This window comes from Colossoma macropomum, unplaced genomic scaffold, assembly GCF_904425465.1.
Source record: "Colossoma macropomum unplaced genomic scaffold, Colossoma_macropomum, whole genome shotgun sequence".
NCBI classification, from domain to species: Eukaryota; Metazoa; Chordata; class Actinopteri; order Characiformes; family Serrasalmidae; genus Colossoma; species Colossoma macropomum.
Window position 1 is genome coordinate 30,302,415 of NW_023494792.1, and position 17,576 is coordinate 30,319,990.

Sequence of the window (17,576 nt, forward strand, 5' to 3'; positions counted from 1 at the left end):
GTCTTTACAGTGGTGGTAAAAGTAACCAGGGGTCACAACGTCTGCAACACAAATATAGATATTTTATTTACTGTCCAAAACCACCAGAGAACATAGACTGTAAAAAATTATGCCGCTTTTATACTTAAAAAGTAAGTAACCTGGCTAAATTGAAATTTTGAGTTCAGTGAACTTGCGATATTAAATTGACAGAAGAATAACTTGTGTTTTACATTTGTTAACTTTGCCTCACAAAGCCCTGCAAGTAGCTTTTCACCACGAAGATGTAAAAAAACAAGAAAAAAAGAGATATTTTAGGCCGAAAGCCTTATCATCACAAAACTGTCATAAAACAGTGTCTTGGGCCTCGAGCAGCGCCTTCATTTTGTGTGATAACTTTGTGTGAGGGAGCTTTTAGAGGCATTAAACTCTTCGGACGTCTGGACATCGTCTATTATAAACAGACCGCAGGAAAAAGTATTAAATACAAGAATAAAAGTATAAACACTTATAGACTGAACGCAGCATGAGGGAAAAAAACATATACACAACATACTGGGAGCGATGTTGGACAGATGTTGCACAAAAGAGTGGAAGTAAATAAATTATAGCGCTAAAAGGTGGGTGGGGGGGGGTGAGCTATATTATTGCAGTTTAAGGATGGTGGTACAATAATAGAACAGAATAATAGACTAATAAAAATAGACTAACGGAATAATAGACAGATTATCCACTGTATTCTGTTGATCAAACCACTCTGACTGTCTTTGTTTACATCTCACAGACCGAACTATTCAGGAATGCTGATAAATCGGTGGAAGTTATTGTGGGGTCAAATGATCTTTTTCGAGATTTAAACAAAAAATAATTGCTTTCTATCAGAAAAAGCCGCAGAATCAGGCGGAGAGGTGTGTAACTAAATGCCCAGTCGCTCCGCCCAGAAGCGCTGATTGACAGCGCCGATTCTTCCATCTGAACCAATGAGAGCACTAGAGGAAGCCAGAGGGTGCAGGCTGTGCCGAGAGGTGCTTTTCGACGTACCACAGGGGCGCCACTACTGTGTTAATACCGCCACTGACCGCTGGTCGGCGCCAGAGCAGCGCGGCTTATTGGCTTCGCTCAAAGCGGACGGAGATCGTTTAGCCAGAGATAATAGATGAAGCCGAGAGCCGCCGTGTCAAAACATTTCCGACAACGCAGTCACGTGGTTTCGGCGAGAGGGGAGGGGGACTCATTCCCCCTTAAGCAGACAACAGAGACTCGAGTCCCCATTCACACTAGCGGGAAATTCTGCCCTTTTCACCAAACCTTAGCGATTATTTCTCTCCCATTTAAGACTACAGCGACATAGTGGCCATTTCTGTACTGGTGAGGGACTTGTGAGTATTTCGAGCCTAAACACGCTTTTCGTATGAGCTGATCTTGAGAAAAAATCAGGTTTGTTTTGTGTTTGTTCAGCCCGCTGGCCAGTCTCTCAGCACAGGCTGCTGCTGTTGCCCCGGGAGACGGGGCTGGGTGAAGCGGCTGACGCAGGACTTAAGCAGAGAGGAACTGAACCCCTTTTCACCCCATTGACTTGACCAGGCATGCGCCATCTCGGCCTACCTTAAACAATCTTCGGTTTGTCGAACTCGCTGCCATGGAAACGCAGTCAGTGTTGATCAGAGCGACTGCAGCAGATAAACCTCAGTGATTGATCCGAGCTCCGAGCGGTGAGAGGCGGTCACGCTTAACCAGCGCAGGACAGCTCGGTCACGGGCTAAAAAGCCGCCCGAGAACGCTGGAAGGGTTTCTACAGTCTGGTGGTTTTATGTTTATGGCTAAAAAAATAAAATGAATTCTTAATTAATGTTGAAAATAATGATGTTTACGCTAACACTGTAGAAAATGTCTACAATAACTAATAAAGGTCGTTACTGGGCGGTTGCTGTGATATTCCAGATTGTTGCTAAGATGTTGTTAGACGGTTGCTAAGGTGTTGTAGGGGCTTGGTAAGCTGTGGCTAAGTGGTTGCTATGGTGTTCAAGGTGGTTGCCAGGTTGTCACTAGGCGGTTGCTATGATATCCTAGATTGTTGCTAAGGTGTTGTCAGGTGGTTGCTATGGTATTGTTGGGGGCTTGGTAAGCTGTGGCTAAGTGGTTGCTGTGGTGTTCAAGGTGGTTTGTAGGTTGTTGATGTTCCAGATTGTTGCTAAGGTGTTGTCAGATGGTTGCTATGGTATTGTAGGGGCTTGGTAAGCTGTGACTGAGTGGTTGCTATGGTGTTGAAGGTAGTTGCTAGGTTGCTATTAGCTGGTTGCTATGATTTCCCAGATTGTTGCAAAGGTGTTGTCAGGCAGTTGCTATGGTACTGTAGGGGGTTGGTAAGGTGTGGCTAAGTGGTTGCTATGGTGTTCAAGGTGGTTGCTAGGTTGTTACTAGGTGTTTGCTATGATATTCCAGATTGCAACTAAGGTGTTGTCAGGTGGTTGCCATTGTATTGTAGGGGACTGGTAAAGTGTGGCTAAGTGGTTGCTATGGTGTTCAAGGTGGTTGCTATGATATTGCAGATTGTTGTTAAGGTGCTGTTACATGGTTTGCTATGGTATTGTAGGAGTTTGGTAAGGAGTCTCTTTGTCTCTCTCTTGTCAGGCTGTTACTAGGTGGTTGCTATGATATCCCAGATTGTTGCTAAGGTATCTAAAAGTTGCTACTAGGCAGCTGCAAAGTTTTAGGTGGTTGCCAAGGTGCTGCTACGTGGTTTCTAAGTTTTTAGTGTAATTACTGTGTTATTGTATAGTTATCACTGTTATTACAGTTCAATTTCTGTTATTACTGTTTTATTTGTTATTATAGTTTTATTACTAATATTTTTATTTTAGTTATCACTGTTTTATTTGTTATTATAGTTTTATTACTAATATTTTTATTTTAGTTATTACTGTTTTCTTACTTTTTTATTACTTTATTACCATTTTATTAATGTTATTGCTGTCTGTAATGAAACCACTGACACACAGATAAACTTTGAGTTTTATAATATATGGCTTTAATCTCTCTCTCTCTCTCTCTCTCTCTCTCTCTCTCTCTCTCTCTGATCTCTCTGTCTCTTATCTGTCTCTCTCTATCTTACTCTGATCTCTCTCTTTGATCTCTCTCTATTTCTGATCTCTCTCTCTCCCTCTCTCTCTGTCTTTCCTCTCTGTCTCTCTGATCTCTCTCTCTCTGTCTCTGATCTCTCTCTCTGTCTCTTATCTGTCTCTCTCCATCTTACTCTGATCTCTCTCTCTCTGATCTCTCTCTCTCTTTCTGATCTCTCTCTCTCTCTCTGATCTCTCTGTCTCTATCTCTCTCTCTCTTACTCTGATCTCTCTCTTTGATCTCTATTTCTGATCTCTCTCTCTCTCTGATCTCTCTCTCTCTCTGTCTCTGATCTCTCTCTCTGTCTCTTATCTGTCTCTCTCCATCTTACTCTGATCTCTCTCTCTTTCTGATCTCTCTCTCTCTCTCTCTCTCTCTCTCTGTCTTTCCTCTCTGTCTCTCTGATCTCTCTCTCTGATCTCTCTCTCTCTGTCTCTGATCTTTCTCTCTCTCTCTGATCTCTCTCTCTCTCTCTCTGTCCTTCTCTCTTTCTCTCTCTCTCTGATCTCTCTCTGTCTCTCTGATCTCTATCTGTCTCTCTCTCTCTGATCTTTCTGTCTCTCTCTCTCTCTCTCTGATCTCTCTCTCTCTGTCCTTCTCTCTTTCTCTCTCTCTCTGATCTCTCTCTGTCTCTCTGATCTCTATCTGTCTCTCTCTCTCTGATCTCTCTGTCTCTCTCTCTCTGATCTCTCTCTCTCTCTCTGTCCTTCTCTCTTTCTCTCTCTCTCTGATCTCTCTCTGTCTCTCTGATCTCTCTGTCTCTCTCTCTCTCTGATCTCTCTCTCTCTCTCTCTGTCCTTCTCTCTTTCTCTCTCTCTCTGATCTCTCTCTGTCTCTCTGATCTCTCTGTCTCTCTCTCTCTCTCTGTGTCTCTCTGATCTCTCTCTCTCTGATCTCTCTGTCTCTCTCTGTCTCTCTGATTTCTCTCTCTGTCTCTCTGATCTCTCTCTTTCTCTCTCTCTCTGATCTCTCTCTGTCTCTCTGATCTCTCTGTCTCTCTCTCTCTCTCTGTGTCTCTCTGATCTCTCTCTCTCTGATCTCTCTGTCTCTCTCTGTCTCTCTGATTTCTCTCTCTGTCTCTCTGATCTCTCTCTGTCTCTCTGATCTCTCTCTCTCTGTCTCTCTGATCTCTCTCTCTGTCTCTCTGATCTCTGTCTGTCTCTCTGTCTCTGATCTCTCTGTCTCTCTCTCTCTCTCTGTTTCTCTGATCTCTCTGTCTCTCTGATCTCTCTCTCTGATCTCTCTCTGTCTCTTCCTCCCTCCCTCTCTCTCTCTCTCTCTGATCTCTCTCTCTCTCTCTGATCTCTCTCTCTCTCTCTCTGTCTCTCTGATCTCTCTCTCTCAGTGTGAAGGTGAGGATGAGTGTAACGGTTGGGAGAGGAGTGAGTGAAGGTGAGTGAATCAGTGGACTGTAATAACCCCGTCTCTCTTGTTTGTCTATAGTCTCAGTACAGGTCTCTGAACTCAGAGCTGAGACTTCAGTCTAATAACACTCTGTCAGATTTACTGAGCAGGATCAGAGTTTGAGCAGCACACAGTCTGAGTGTGAACGAACACACCGCCTCTTTAAATGTTGAGTGAAGTGGTAAAGGGGCTGGATTGATGGACCTTCTCTGGTCATTTATGTGAACTTGTGGACGGTGTCGAGTTATTTTGTGATTCTGTCAATCAGGCGATCGGCTCCGCAGCCCCTCCTCCTCCATTCCCACCAAATACCAAACGGTGATCATCAAGAACACGGAGAGGAGAGGATTCACCTGTCAGTCAAAGCGCTTCACAGACAGAGCGGTGAGTTCATCACAAGCAGAACAAACCATTAATTAGACCAGTTAAACCAGTTAGATACAGGTTTACATTAGATACACGTATGAATTAGACCCAGTTATGAATTAGACACCATTATACATTAGACGCATTTATTCATTTGGTCTAATTATGAATTAGACTTAATTGTACATGAGTCCAAATTAATTAGATCCAATTATATGTTAGTCTAAATAACGAACTGGACCCAATTATACTTTAGTCTAGAATTAGACTAGACTAGTCTGGAATTAAACCCATTTATGCGTTAGAGTCATTTAGTCATTAGACCTAATTATGAATTAGACCCAATTATGCATTGGACCTAATAATGAAACAGACTGTTATGCGTCAGATTTATTTATGAATCAGACCCAATTATGCATTAGACTTAAAAATGAAACAGACTCAGTTATGCATTAGATTCATTTATGAATTAGACCCAATTATGAATTGGACCCAGTTATGCATTAGACCTAATTATGAATCAAACCCAATTATGCATTAGACCTAATAATGAAACAGACTCAGTTATGCCTTAGATCCAGTTATATTTTGGCCTTTATAGAAGCTCTGATGCTGAGTCTTTGTTCAGAATGAAAACCCTGGTCCTGGCTCATATCTGTCTCACACCTCCGCCGACACCTGCAGTCCATCCTTCTCCAAGAAAGGCACTGGAGGCTTTCCATCCAAGGTGAGGCTCTTCACTGCAATAGAGGTTCACAGGTCAGTCACTTCTAAGACTTTTACAGTGAGTATTACTTTCAATGTTCTCTCTTACAGAAGAATCTACCAAATTATGTCACATAGCTGTAAACATTAGCAGCCACCTTGAAGCCTGAGTTTTATCAAGCTCTTTTGTCCATGATTGTAGACAGAGCTGTTTGTAAACAGGGCCAACACAACACTTGTAACATATGCTAGTTGCGTGTATATCTCAGGAACATATCCAAATAAATGCTGCGAAATTTCTCATTGTATATCTGAGGCGACATAAATAACATGATCTCTCAGCAGCCTACTGGTACTAAAAAGATAGGAAGATAGATGCTAAAGCCTACAGATTTTCTCTTCGTTTTCAGGCAGTCCGAGTCGTCCAAAACCCCTACAGAGGGATTCCAGCCCCAAATACCTACAACCTGCAGTCCTCTCTGCTCCGCCGGCATGACTTCAACAGAGGCCTTTCCAGAACCTTCCACTCACCCATCGCAGTCAAAACAGGAGAAAACCTGCTCCAAAAAACACCAGCGCCAAATCACTACAACGTTGGTGGTGACATTTCCACTTTCCCATTGAGTTAATCGTAATTTAGTAAACAGTTTCTGGTAATACTTATTGATATCATTATTGGTAAGCTGAAAGTTAAAGCGATAGTTTGCTGAAAAATAAAATGTACACAGTTTTCCACCTCGATCTTGAAATGTAGTTTAGTCAAGACATGTTTGGAGTCTTGGGCTATGTTCACATTACAAGCCTCATTACTTAAATCAGATTCTTTGCTCAAATCCGATCTCTCTGACTCGATGGTTCACACTCGTTTAGGTAAGTGATTCAAATCTGTCATTAATGTGAACGAACCAGCGTCCTGAAATGACCCGCATCCGCACATCCTACTCAGTAACGTCACGTGAATGAATCACATGCACCACTGAGAAGATCATTAACTCTGATCAGCTCTCAGCTTCATTATTAGAGCGAGACGAAGGAGAAAAAGGTGAGATGTGCTGCTTTTCCACTGTTTACAGGCTTTAACTTCTGTTCGGCGCTGCTGCCATGGTAACGCTGAATGATGGCGCACGCGCAGTGGAAAAAAAAACACATGAATTCCGATCTGAGCGTCACATTAAGGTCGCATGGCCACGAATCGGATACGTATCAGGTCGGATTTGAAAAGATCAGATGTGCGTGTCCACACACCCCTGAAAACATCAGATCTGAGTCACACTGGGGCCAAAAATTGGATTTGTACAACTTCAGCCTGGTAATGTGAACGTAGCCTAAAATCTGCCACTCCAGTTACTTTTTTTTTGTAAAACTAACTGAATATATTTCAGAGAGCTGAGTTTAATCTGTGCTTTGCATTGCCAGGTGACCTACAGTGGAGTGGAGGTAAATTCAATCGTTTCTGCAAAGTCTTCATTTCTTTCCAAAAGCAGAAGGAATGCTGTTTTCACCCCCGTACTGAGAGGACCCTCTCCATGTGAGTAACATTTCATGAGTTTTAGTTTGATACTAGAGATGGTGTCCCTACCTCAGCACTCAGGTAGCAGGTCAAACACATTCCTCCAGGGCTGAGTAACTTATAGAACTACAGTGGAACTCCTTAGTACATCCAGTAACTGTCAGCATAGAGTCTGATGTTTGTTAGACTCTAAACTTCTCTTTTTGGGGTTCATTTGGACTAAAACAGGGGTGTCAAACTACCAGCCCAGCGACAGTTTCATATTCACATATTCATAAATTTATCCTTAAATTTGGCCCATAAATCTTTTTTTTTTCATTTTTCTGTGGCTAAACATTCACATCTGGTGGATATATTTGCTTCGTTCACCATAAGATGTACCTGGTTACCCAACATAAGCTTTATAAAATCAGCAAAATTAGATCTATTCAAATGAAAACCGGACACAGCATGAACGCTGTACGCTTAGAGGGTGTGGCTGTAATTTATCTATAACTAACTTAGCTATTATTATTATTATTATTATTGGTATTATTTTTATTATACTTTAGGCTGATAGTTACTTAAATCTGCCTTCATGGATTCATTCATGACACAGCAGTAGACACAGTGCATCAGAATTCAGAAATGAATGGAATTATCTTATGAATCCACTGAGAATGCAGATTAACCAATGCTTCACTCACAGTAACTTCACTCGTGTTCAGCAATGCTGTTAAAATAAGAGTCCCATATAATTCTACTGTTAAACTTAAGTTTATTTGTATTAATTATATTAACACTAAAATATGTGTTAAACACTTTATAACTTATACTTCTTCTACTACTACTACTAATAATAATAATGAGAAAAAGGAAAAAAGAAGAATTCTTCCTGTTATTATTATTGTTTTTATTAACAGTAGTAATCGTGGTTTGTGGTAATGTCAAGCCACCCATCGGTCCTGCAGTACTGTTGACTAATACTACGGACTCCAACTCCCAGAATCCACCTGGAGATCATGCAACACCGTCCACCAACTACAAACTGTTTCAGAGATCAGCTTCACCTATATATTAATCAATCAGTAAAGGCTGTTTGCTCTCGCTACGCTTTGTGAAGTATTGCCACTGTTTACAGGGCATACCAAGCCTTTTTATTGCTTATTGTGTATCTTGACCCTTTTGTTTGTATTTTTGACTGTGTTTTTGCCTGTGCCCTTTCGGATTTGGTTGCTGTGTTTTTTGCCCTTTGGTTTTGACCTGTGTTTTTCCCTTCACTATGGTTTGTTATCGATTTTTTTCTGGCTTTGACCTGCTCACATGTTTTCTGATTATGATTTTGCATCACACTATTTCTACTAAAACCTCATATACTTTTATTTGCAAGTGTCTGACTCATTGTGCAACATTGCAGGTAACAAAATAATTAGTAATAAACATTAGGATATGCCTAATAAATGTTATGTATTTAAAATTCATATTTGGGAAAAAAAGGGGACAGTTTGTCCCATATGTTACTTCACAACAAATGCTAGATTAAAAAAAAAAACTTTATATAGTTAAAATTTATTCTTGAAAAAATATGTGACACTTTTTTTTTCCTTCTGCCCCCTCCTTGGAGAAGACCACCTTGCTAGTGGCCCCCAGGTAATTTGAGATTAAGACTACTAGTCTAAAATAAGTGTCCAAAGTTAGAGGTAAGACCAGTCGCAAAGCAGTACAGATGCTGCCACCAGTGTGATAGAATGACATGAAACACAAAAAGGAATTTATAACTAAAAAAAAGTTCATGACTGAGTAAAATAGTTTAATTTCCCTACAAATATACTTGCTGCTTTGAGACTAAAAAGCTGGATTCATTAAGCTAATTGTCCAGTAATGACAAAAACATGGCGGTAAAATGAGACTGTTCAATAACTTTTCATCAAATTCACATCATAATAAAATATGTCCTCTCATCTTACGGATACAAATTTCATGTAAAGAATATGAATATGCACTTTGCACTTCTTTTAAAGAGCTATAGGTGAGAAATAATTCATGTAAAACTACAATGTGCTTTCTTAGCACTGCAGGTTCTAAGGGTTGATTCTGCCCTTTTGTTTTTCCCCTCTGTCTTTGCTGTAGGTCATTACAGTGTGAAGGATGCAGTGATCCAGAAGACCCCCAAAGTGCCTTTCTCCTGCTTTAAGTCCACCTCTGCCAGGATTCAGCCGCTGGTCTCCAGTGAAGTTCCAGGTCCAGGAGCCTACAGCCCGTACCAAAGCCCAGAACCTGTCAGGAGAACCATTCTACCGTAAGAGTCAACCCAACATCCACACACAATTATAAAGGATGCTCCTCAACCCAGTCACATCCATATCTGAAATAACCAGTGTCCTTTGGATCATATGTTCTCTGAGCATATCAGAGCCTAAACATGAAGAAAACAATTCAGTTTTATTACGCTATATGACTAAAAAGTGAGTTAACTAAATTTGTCTTGTAACATTAATGTTTAAACGGCCTATATCATGGAAAAAAATACATTTTTCTCACATGTTGGAGGCAAAATTTGATGCTGTGAATCAACATTTTTGAAGTTACTGTTAAACATACAATTCACACCCACCCACTCACTCATTTAGCCCCACCCACTCACACTGAAGTTACAAGGAGTGTTTCAGCACAGACTGCTTTCTGAATGAGGTGCAGCCAATCAGAACAGAGCTCATTTACATATGTCATTCTCAAAGGCACAGTAACTAAAACAGCCTGTTTTATTCTAAGGGATAAATAGAGGTTGGAAATGGTCATATAAAAATGAATTATGACTGTTTTTGGTACATAAAACCACACAAATGTAACAAAAATCAAATGCATGAAAAATGTAGGATATGGGCCCTCAATATTTGATCCCATGGGACTTCTAGAAAATCTAAATTTGATGGTGAGTAATAGTATAAAAATGGCATAAAATGGCAAATCTAAAAAAATTAAAAGAGTACTTTTGGATGTTCATCCAAGATATAAATATACAAAATTCCCATCACTTTAGACCAATCAGAACACATTCTGAAACATTTTTACTCATCATACTACATTCAGGTTTTGGACATGAATGAGTAAAGTTTTAATGGGCTGGATTCAGCAGCCTGCATCACGGTAACTGAGATGGAGTGAAAATATGGTAGATGCTACTGTGCAAAAATAAGTGTCCACCCTTTTATTTATTTCATTTCCAGTCAAAGCAGCCTTTAGGTCCAAGTTATCCATTTTACAGTGTGGGGAAATAAAAGAAAACATATATACCATGAATTTAAACAACTAAATATATTATAATTTTATTTCAGTATTTAGTGTGTCCACTACTTTACTTTCATTACAGCTTTCATTCTTTTCAGGAGACTCATTTTCAGTTTCTCTAAGAAACCTGCAGGGATATTTTTCACACCTCCAAAGTTCAGTCTTAGAAGCTGGTTGATGATTTTCTGAAGTAATCAAACCCATTCAGTGATGTTGAGGTCTGGACTCTGGGGTGGTCAGTCCATTGCTCAGCTTCTTTGTTCGATGTGTCCGTCTCCTTTTCTCAGTGAGGTTTTTCTTGACAGCTGCACATCCTTTCAGACCCACAGCGCTGAGTCGTCTTCTCACAGTGGAAGGATGGACAGAAACACCTGTGGATGTTTTCAGATCTGAAGCAGCTTGATTTTCTCCTCTTTCTCCAAGATGAAAGTTTAAGTGCTGTTTATCTGATGGGGACAGTGTTGGTGTCTACAGGTCTTCCAGGTAGTTGTTCCTTCCTTATGCAAGTGGATTATCTTATATCTAAACTTGTCAGAAATAGCTCCTGAAAAATAAAAACCTTGATGGCTGTTTTGACTGGAAATTAAATAAATGAGGGGTGGTCTTTGACATTTGCTAGTTGTCTGTGACTGACACTTTCACAACAAAACACTTTGAGGAATAACAAACAAGGCACTTTAGTCCCAACTATAGATGACATGAGAACAAAAATGAAGTGGTTTCCTTTTATTTACAGTGTTTCTGTGCCAATATTGCATCTTCACATGATATTTTAGCATGAATTAATGTGAACACATGGGTGGAGTACCTGTTTGTCTGTTTCAGGAGGAGGCATTATTTAGGAATTTCAGCTCCTGCACTAATCCCCCCTAAAGACCCCCCACTGCCCGGCCCGGGGCAGTACAACATTGTGAACTATGACGGGCCACCCAAACACCTGATGGCCAGTGCTGCGTTTGTATCTGGAACAAGCAGGTGGACTCAGGAGACCAGAGGACAGGGAGTACCTGGGCCAGGTAATATTATACCACCTCTGTCTCTCCACCTAAACATGCCTCCACTGCCAGGAGTGAGAGGACTAATCTGTAAATCTCTCCACAGGTTTCTATATGACCGTTTTATATGACATGTTTACAGTACTGTTCAAAGATTTCAATCAGTATTTCCAATAATATAAAACCAATTTGATTGCAAATAAATGTGTAAAAAGATTCCGATGCGATTCTTGTACTTTACAGATTCAGAGGTCTTCGCTAAAGATAATTAAGTTCTAATAGAATTAACATTCACAATAAAGTTTTAATACAATTATTAACCAGCATGAAGTTATAAAAAATGCCATCAAAAATGAAGCTCTGATAAAATTAATATCTAGAATAAAGTTTGAATATCATGAATATCATAATGAAATTCTACAATTAATATCCAAAAAGTTGTCACTAATGAGAATTAAGTTCTAATAATTTTATATGATACCATTGTTATATTATGATCATTAAAAAATGCTAATATAATAATCAAAATTAATCTAAACTCCTAAAAAGATGGTTCTTCAAGGGTTCTTTAATAAGGAAAATGAACACTTAATGAACCCTTTGCATGATTAAAGGGTCTCTTTGTGTCATGAAAGCATTCTTCAGATTGATGGAGAATGTGCTATAGATGGTTCCATATAGAACCTTTTTGAAAAAGGTTCTATATAGCGCCGAAAAAAGCATTCTTCTGTTGTTACAAGCTTGACATCATAACAATATGGGTTAAAACCATCTACCTTTCATTATGCAAAGAACTCTTTAATCATGCAAAGACTGAGTGTTTATGGTTCTATATAAAACAATTTTCGGTAACACTCTCTATGAATGTCACCTTTGTAAGCATCTATAAACACATTTATAACATGTTATTATGTATTCATAAGGCGTTATAAACATTTTTATAACATCTTATGAATGCATTATAACGTTATGAATGTGTTTATAGATGCTTACAAAGGTGATATTCATAGAAAGTGTTACCCAATTTTCTTTGCTAAAAATGCTTTAAGAACCATCTTTTTATGAGTGTATATTAAATACATTCAAATTTATTTGTGGGTTAATCTAAACACATGCTTGTCTTTGTTGGCTTCTTTGTGTTTTACATGATACTGTGTTTATTATACAAAACTCCTGCTCTGTTTAAATGATGTGTCTTTTCTGTTTCAGGCTCCTATGAACCAAATGTGCCCACAAAGCATTCATTCTTATATAATCATGCCCACACATGGATACCAGCCTAGAGCACTGATGATCACCAACATTAAAGCATTTCAGGAAATGTCTGTGAAGACATTTTTAATGAACATTTTGTAACACAATCCTATATTAGGATTTTTCCTTCTACTTGTTGTTGCAGTCATGCTTATGGTGTAAAAAGAGCATCCAGGAAAGGTCAGTATTTCACCCTCTATGGTGCGTAGTATCATCAAAATCTCTGTGTAAAAGGCAACTGAATGTCCGTAACCTTCGTCACTGCATCCACAAAACGTTAAGACTGTAGTATTGTGTGCACAGTGGTCAACACAGCAAAGTCAAAGGTCAACAACATATAGAAACGCTGCTGACTTCTCTGGGCTCGAGCTCATCTGAAATGGACTGATGCACAGTGGAAACATGTATTGTGGTCTGACAAGCCAGCCATTCAGAATGTTTATGCAAATAATTGGCGTCAGATTTATTGGAACAAAGTAGAAAAGGACCATTCGGATTGTTACCAGCATAAAGTTCAAAAGCCATCATGTTTCATGGTAAGGGGGGGGTATTAGTGGGTAATTTGCACACCATTACCACTGAAGGATATCTACGCATTTTGGAGTAGCAGATGCTCCTGTTAAGATGCCGTCTTTTTCAGGGACATCCATGCTTATTTCAACATGACAACACCAAGCGACGTTCCACGCATGTTACAAGATCATGGCCGTGTAATCAGAAAGCGTGGGTGCCAGACTGGCCAGAACTTGACCAGATGAAGACAGCAAAAATCCCACTTTCAAAACTGGATTAATGGGTGTCTTCAGTTCCCAATTGAATAACACATTGTTAAAAGGAAAGGATGGAATGTGGAACTTTTATGGAACGTGTCGCAGGCATCAAGTTTGGAATTACTGTGTATTTACAGCTCAAAGCGAATTTACTGATCAGTGCTTTTAATTAACATTTCACATACAGTCACAACAGTTTTGGAATTGAGGTTTGTATTATCAAGTATATAGAAGTAAGTCTATATGGAGAGTGCCTTTACTTTGTATATTTAACATGGCTTATGCAATACAGAAGGTATTTTTCTTCCAGAAAAGAAGGGTAAAAAAGACACTGTATGTCCGAAGTGAGAATGGCTACTGTAATCTTTATGCTTAATTGTTATGCCCCAATGAATAACCTTACACATATAGACTTAGCTGCTGATCCTATTTCAGTATTTTTGTGTGAGTGAGACTAAGAAATTTTGTCTGTTTTGACCCACGCAGGACATACATATTATGTGTTGAAAAGCGATTCTAAAAGCATTTAGAATAGCAAAGCTATTCTGAAGCACTGCATTGCATGAATACAGGCCCCTAATATTTGACTTAGAGTGTAAAACAGATCTCTTACATGTTGTTGATTTTAAATGATGTTTGTTTAGTATGTTTGTAAAAAAGCAATTATGTCTTTTTTTGTCATGTAAACATTAACATGGCGGCAAATATTTTCCTGCCTGACAAGTTTTGATTACAACACAGTTCAACTCAGCAACATAGCATTTTAAACTGGAAACTCAGAGTAACAACTCCATACAAAGATCACTTCAGTTTTCTATAAGGTTGAGTGGGCTTTTGATCCATAAAGCCTGTACAACCTAGCAACAGTTGCTATGAAGAAATGCATTTGTGTATTTGCACTACCTTTCAAAAGTTTGTAATCATTTGACATATTGATTATTTTTGTTATTTTATATTCAATAATAACTTATACAATGTATATTTAAATATTAGAGACTGGAGGCCAAAATGTATTTTATATGCTGTATTCAATATTTCAGTCATTTTGGGAACATTGAGAAGTTTGCAATAAATAACACACTGTAATTATCTATTTATAGTTATTTCTTGTCACAGTATATACCTTCAGATGTGGTCACTACTTTTCAAAAATTAGGCATTCTGGATGATAATTTCATTATAATCTCATTCTGGATATTAATCATAACTTAATTTGGATTGTAATTTTAGTAGAACTTCATTCTGGATATGAATTCTATTAGAACTTCATTCTAAATAACACATTTATTATATCTTTATTCTGAATATTAGTTTTATTATAACTTCATTCTGGATATTAATTTTATTAGAATTTCATTCTGGATATGAATTCTATTAAAACTTCATTCTAGATAATAATTTATTAGAACTTTATTATGGATATTGATTTTAGTAGAACTTCATTCTAGATAATACATTTATTATGTCTTTATTCTGGATATTAGTTTTATTATAACTTCATTCTGGATATAAACTTTATTAGAACTTCACTCCGTGTATTAATTTTATTAGAATTTCATTCTGGAGATAAATTCTATTAGAACTTAGTTCTAGACAATAATTTAATCATAATTTTACTCTGGATATTCATTTTACTAGATCTTTATTCTTGATATAGATTTTATTAGATCTCCACTCTGTATATTAATTTTATTAGAATTTCATTCTAGATAATATTTTATTCTGGAATTATTCTAAAGTTAATTATAATTAACTTTATTCTGGATATTAATATTATTAGTACTTCATTCTGGTATATGAATTCTATAAGAACTTCGTTCTAGAGAATAATTTTACTAGAACTCTGTTCTGGATATTAATTCTATTAGAACTTCATTCTAGATAATAATTTTATTCAAACTTTATTCTGGACATTAATTTTATTAGAACTTCATTCTGGATATTAATTTATTAGAACTTAATTCTGGATATGAATTCTATTAGAACTTCATTCTAGAAAATACGTTTTATTAGAACTTTATTCTGGATATTGATTATGTTAAAACCTCAATTTGGATGTTAGTTTTATCAGAACTTCATATTATAATCATTTTAAAGACGTCTAAACTGCTTTTATAGTACAGAAAATATTGTTTACAAACGTTTTTGACTGTGATTGCAGATTTTTGAATGGTAATGTTTTTGCTGCTCCTCTATACCATTTCTGCTGATACCCTCAGTGACAGACAAGCAACAGCCATACAGCAAAAGTGCTGAATATTAAACACCATGTCAGAGCGCTACATGACATATTGTCACTGCTAGTTATCAGTGCTGAACCGTTTGTCTGAAATGCATTAGACCTCACAGACCTTTGCTGTGGATGCAGATATGAGCCCCTTTGCTAAAGCCTGCTTTCGCAGTGACTCAGATCGACAGCTGACAGCCAGAGACACAGCTGAGCTTTACGTCTCTTTTTGCTTAGCAGCTGATCTTGGATCAATTAGATCTGCTTAGCTGGGTTTTGCCTGGTGTTAAGGATGGCTAATAGACTGATCCTGAAACAGTAGTGAAATAGACAGAGTAACTGGAGCGCATAACCACAGCAACTGTCGTGGGCTCTTTGAGGGCGTGGATGTGCACGTCAATGTGAGCAATGTGGAAGGAATCAAGAGAGACATATGTTCAAATCAAATGCTAGAGGCAGCTTGTCCTCAGTTAACACAAACCCTTAGAAGTCCTAGAGTCATTGTTGTTTTACATCTTATTTACACCTCTGGTGCAAAGTTTATGCACCATTACTGTATATTTGATTCACTTGAAACATGGAAAAAAATAGTTATTATAATAGTTATTTTGGCATGTGCAAAAGTCTGGACACCCTACCAAGTCAGTACTTAGTAACACCACCTTTGGCAGATTTCACACCTTGCAAACACCTTTGGTAGCCACCTAGGAGTCTTTCTGTTCTTGTTTTAGGAATTTTCAGCCACTCTTCCTTGAGGAATACTTCTAGTTCTGCAATAGTTTGGGCCATCTTGCATGCACAGCATGTTAAAGATTTTCCATGTTCAAATCAGACGATGGTGAGTTCTTAAAACTCCAACTTACATTCCTTGAAGTAGTTCATGGTAGATTTTTAGTTATGTTTGGGATCATTGTCCTGTCTTAGATGCCAGACTCTTTTTAGCCTCATTCAGTCACATTTTCTGATATTTAGAGGAATCCATTCTTAGGTCTACCTGTGCAGTGTTTCCTGTGTTAGTGGCTACCACACAGGCCCAATAGCATAATAGAACAATCATCCTCTTTAACAGTAGACAAGGTGTTCTTTTCATCAAATGCTTCTTCTTTTTTCTCCAAACACAACTTTGGCGATTGCAGCCAAATAGTTTCATTTTTACTTCATCGGACCACAGCACTTGTTTCCAAAATGCCTCTGGCGTGTTTTGTACCCTTCAAATGTCAACTTTTGTGATGAGGTAAGGTTTCCCTCTGATGACTCGTCCATGCAGATCATGTCTATGCAAGAATACTGCACAGGAGTTCACTACCACTCCTGTATCAGCGAAACATTCCTGCAGACCCTTTGCGGTCACATGGGGGTTTTGCTTTGCCTTTCTGCATACGAGCCCTTAAGTGCCATTTCTTAATGATGTTTCAGAAAATGAAAACCAGTCAAACCAGTCCTAACAAGTTAATTAAGACCTAACGAGTTAATTAAGTTGTATGACTTTAGAACTGGAAGCATATCCAAACTACAACCTCAGTCACTGTTCTACTTTTTCTATTTTTTTATTTACTCAAATATAAAGTAACTGTGATTAACAAAAAATGTGTTTTTTAAAGTTTTTTAAACTTCTAAGGGTTAAAGGGGTAAAGAGGTCATTATTGGCCTATACAGACTACATATTATGCATATTATAAAAAACCTACACTGCCCTGTGGAAATGTTTTCGAGTAGATTTGTGGTGTTATGTCATGCTACGACTTTACATGTTATGTGGAGTGCCGTGCTATCAATAGCTTCTGGTCAGATGTTGCAACTGCGTTGTCTGTTGCCACGGGCATTAGTCTCATGACTTCCCCTGCCCTCTTCCTTTAAGATGATGACTCTTTGTTGCCGCTCACTCTATGACACTGCAGGATCCTTTTTGGAGTGTTTACAACAGCAAGAGAGTTCCCACTTGGCGTTGGCGCTTGGACTCCTAAGTACACAACAGCAAT

General features: G+C 38.3%; 1 protein-coding gene across 2 annotated transcripts; it reads left to right on the forward strand.

Moving 5' to 3' along the window:
• Window positions 1–464: 464 nt before the first annotated feature.
• Window positions 465–14,366, forward strand: stpg1 (sperm-tail PG-rich repeat containing 1). 2 transcript variants are annotated; one of them, XM_036576831.1, is made up of 9 exons: window positions 465–1,691; window positions 4,445–4,491; window positions 4,772–4,887; window positions 5,498–5,596; window positions 5,985–6,167; window positions 6,991–7,102; window positions 9,194–9,362; window positions 11,177–11,367; window positions 12,556–14,366. In XM_036576831.1, the coding sequence occupies exons 2-9, from the start codon at window positions 4,458–4,460 to the stop codon at window positions 12,627–12,629; spliced, it is 978 nt and encodes a 325-aa protein (XP_036432724.1). In that variant the 5' UTR covers window positions 465–1,691; window positions 4,445–4,457; the 3' UTR covers window positions 12,630–14,366. The 2 variants fall into 2 exon arrangements, with proteins under 2 accessions (XP_036432724.1, XP_036432725.1); XM_036576832.1 differs by lacking the exons at window positions 465–1,691; window positions 4,445–4,491 and having other exon boundaries at window positions 4,775–4,887; window positions 5,985–6,171.
• Window positions 14,367–17,576: the final 3,210 nt, after the last annotated feature.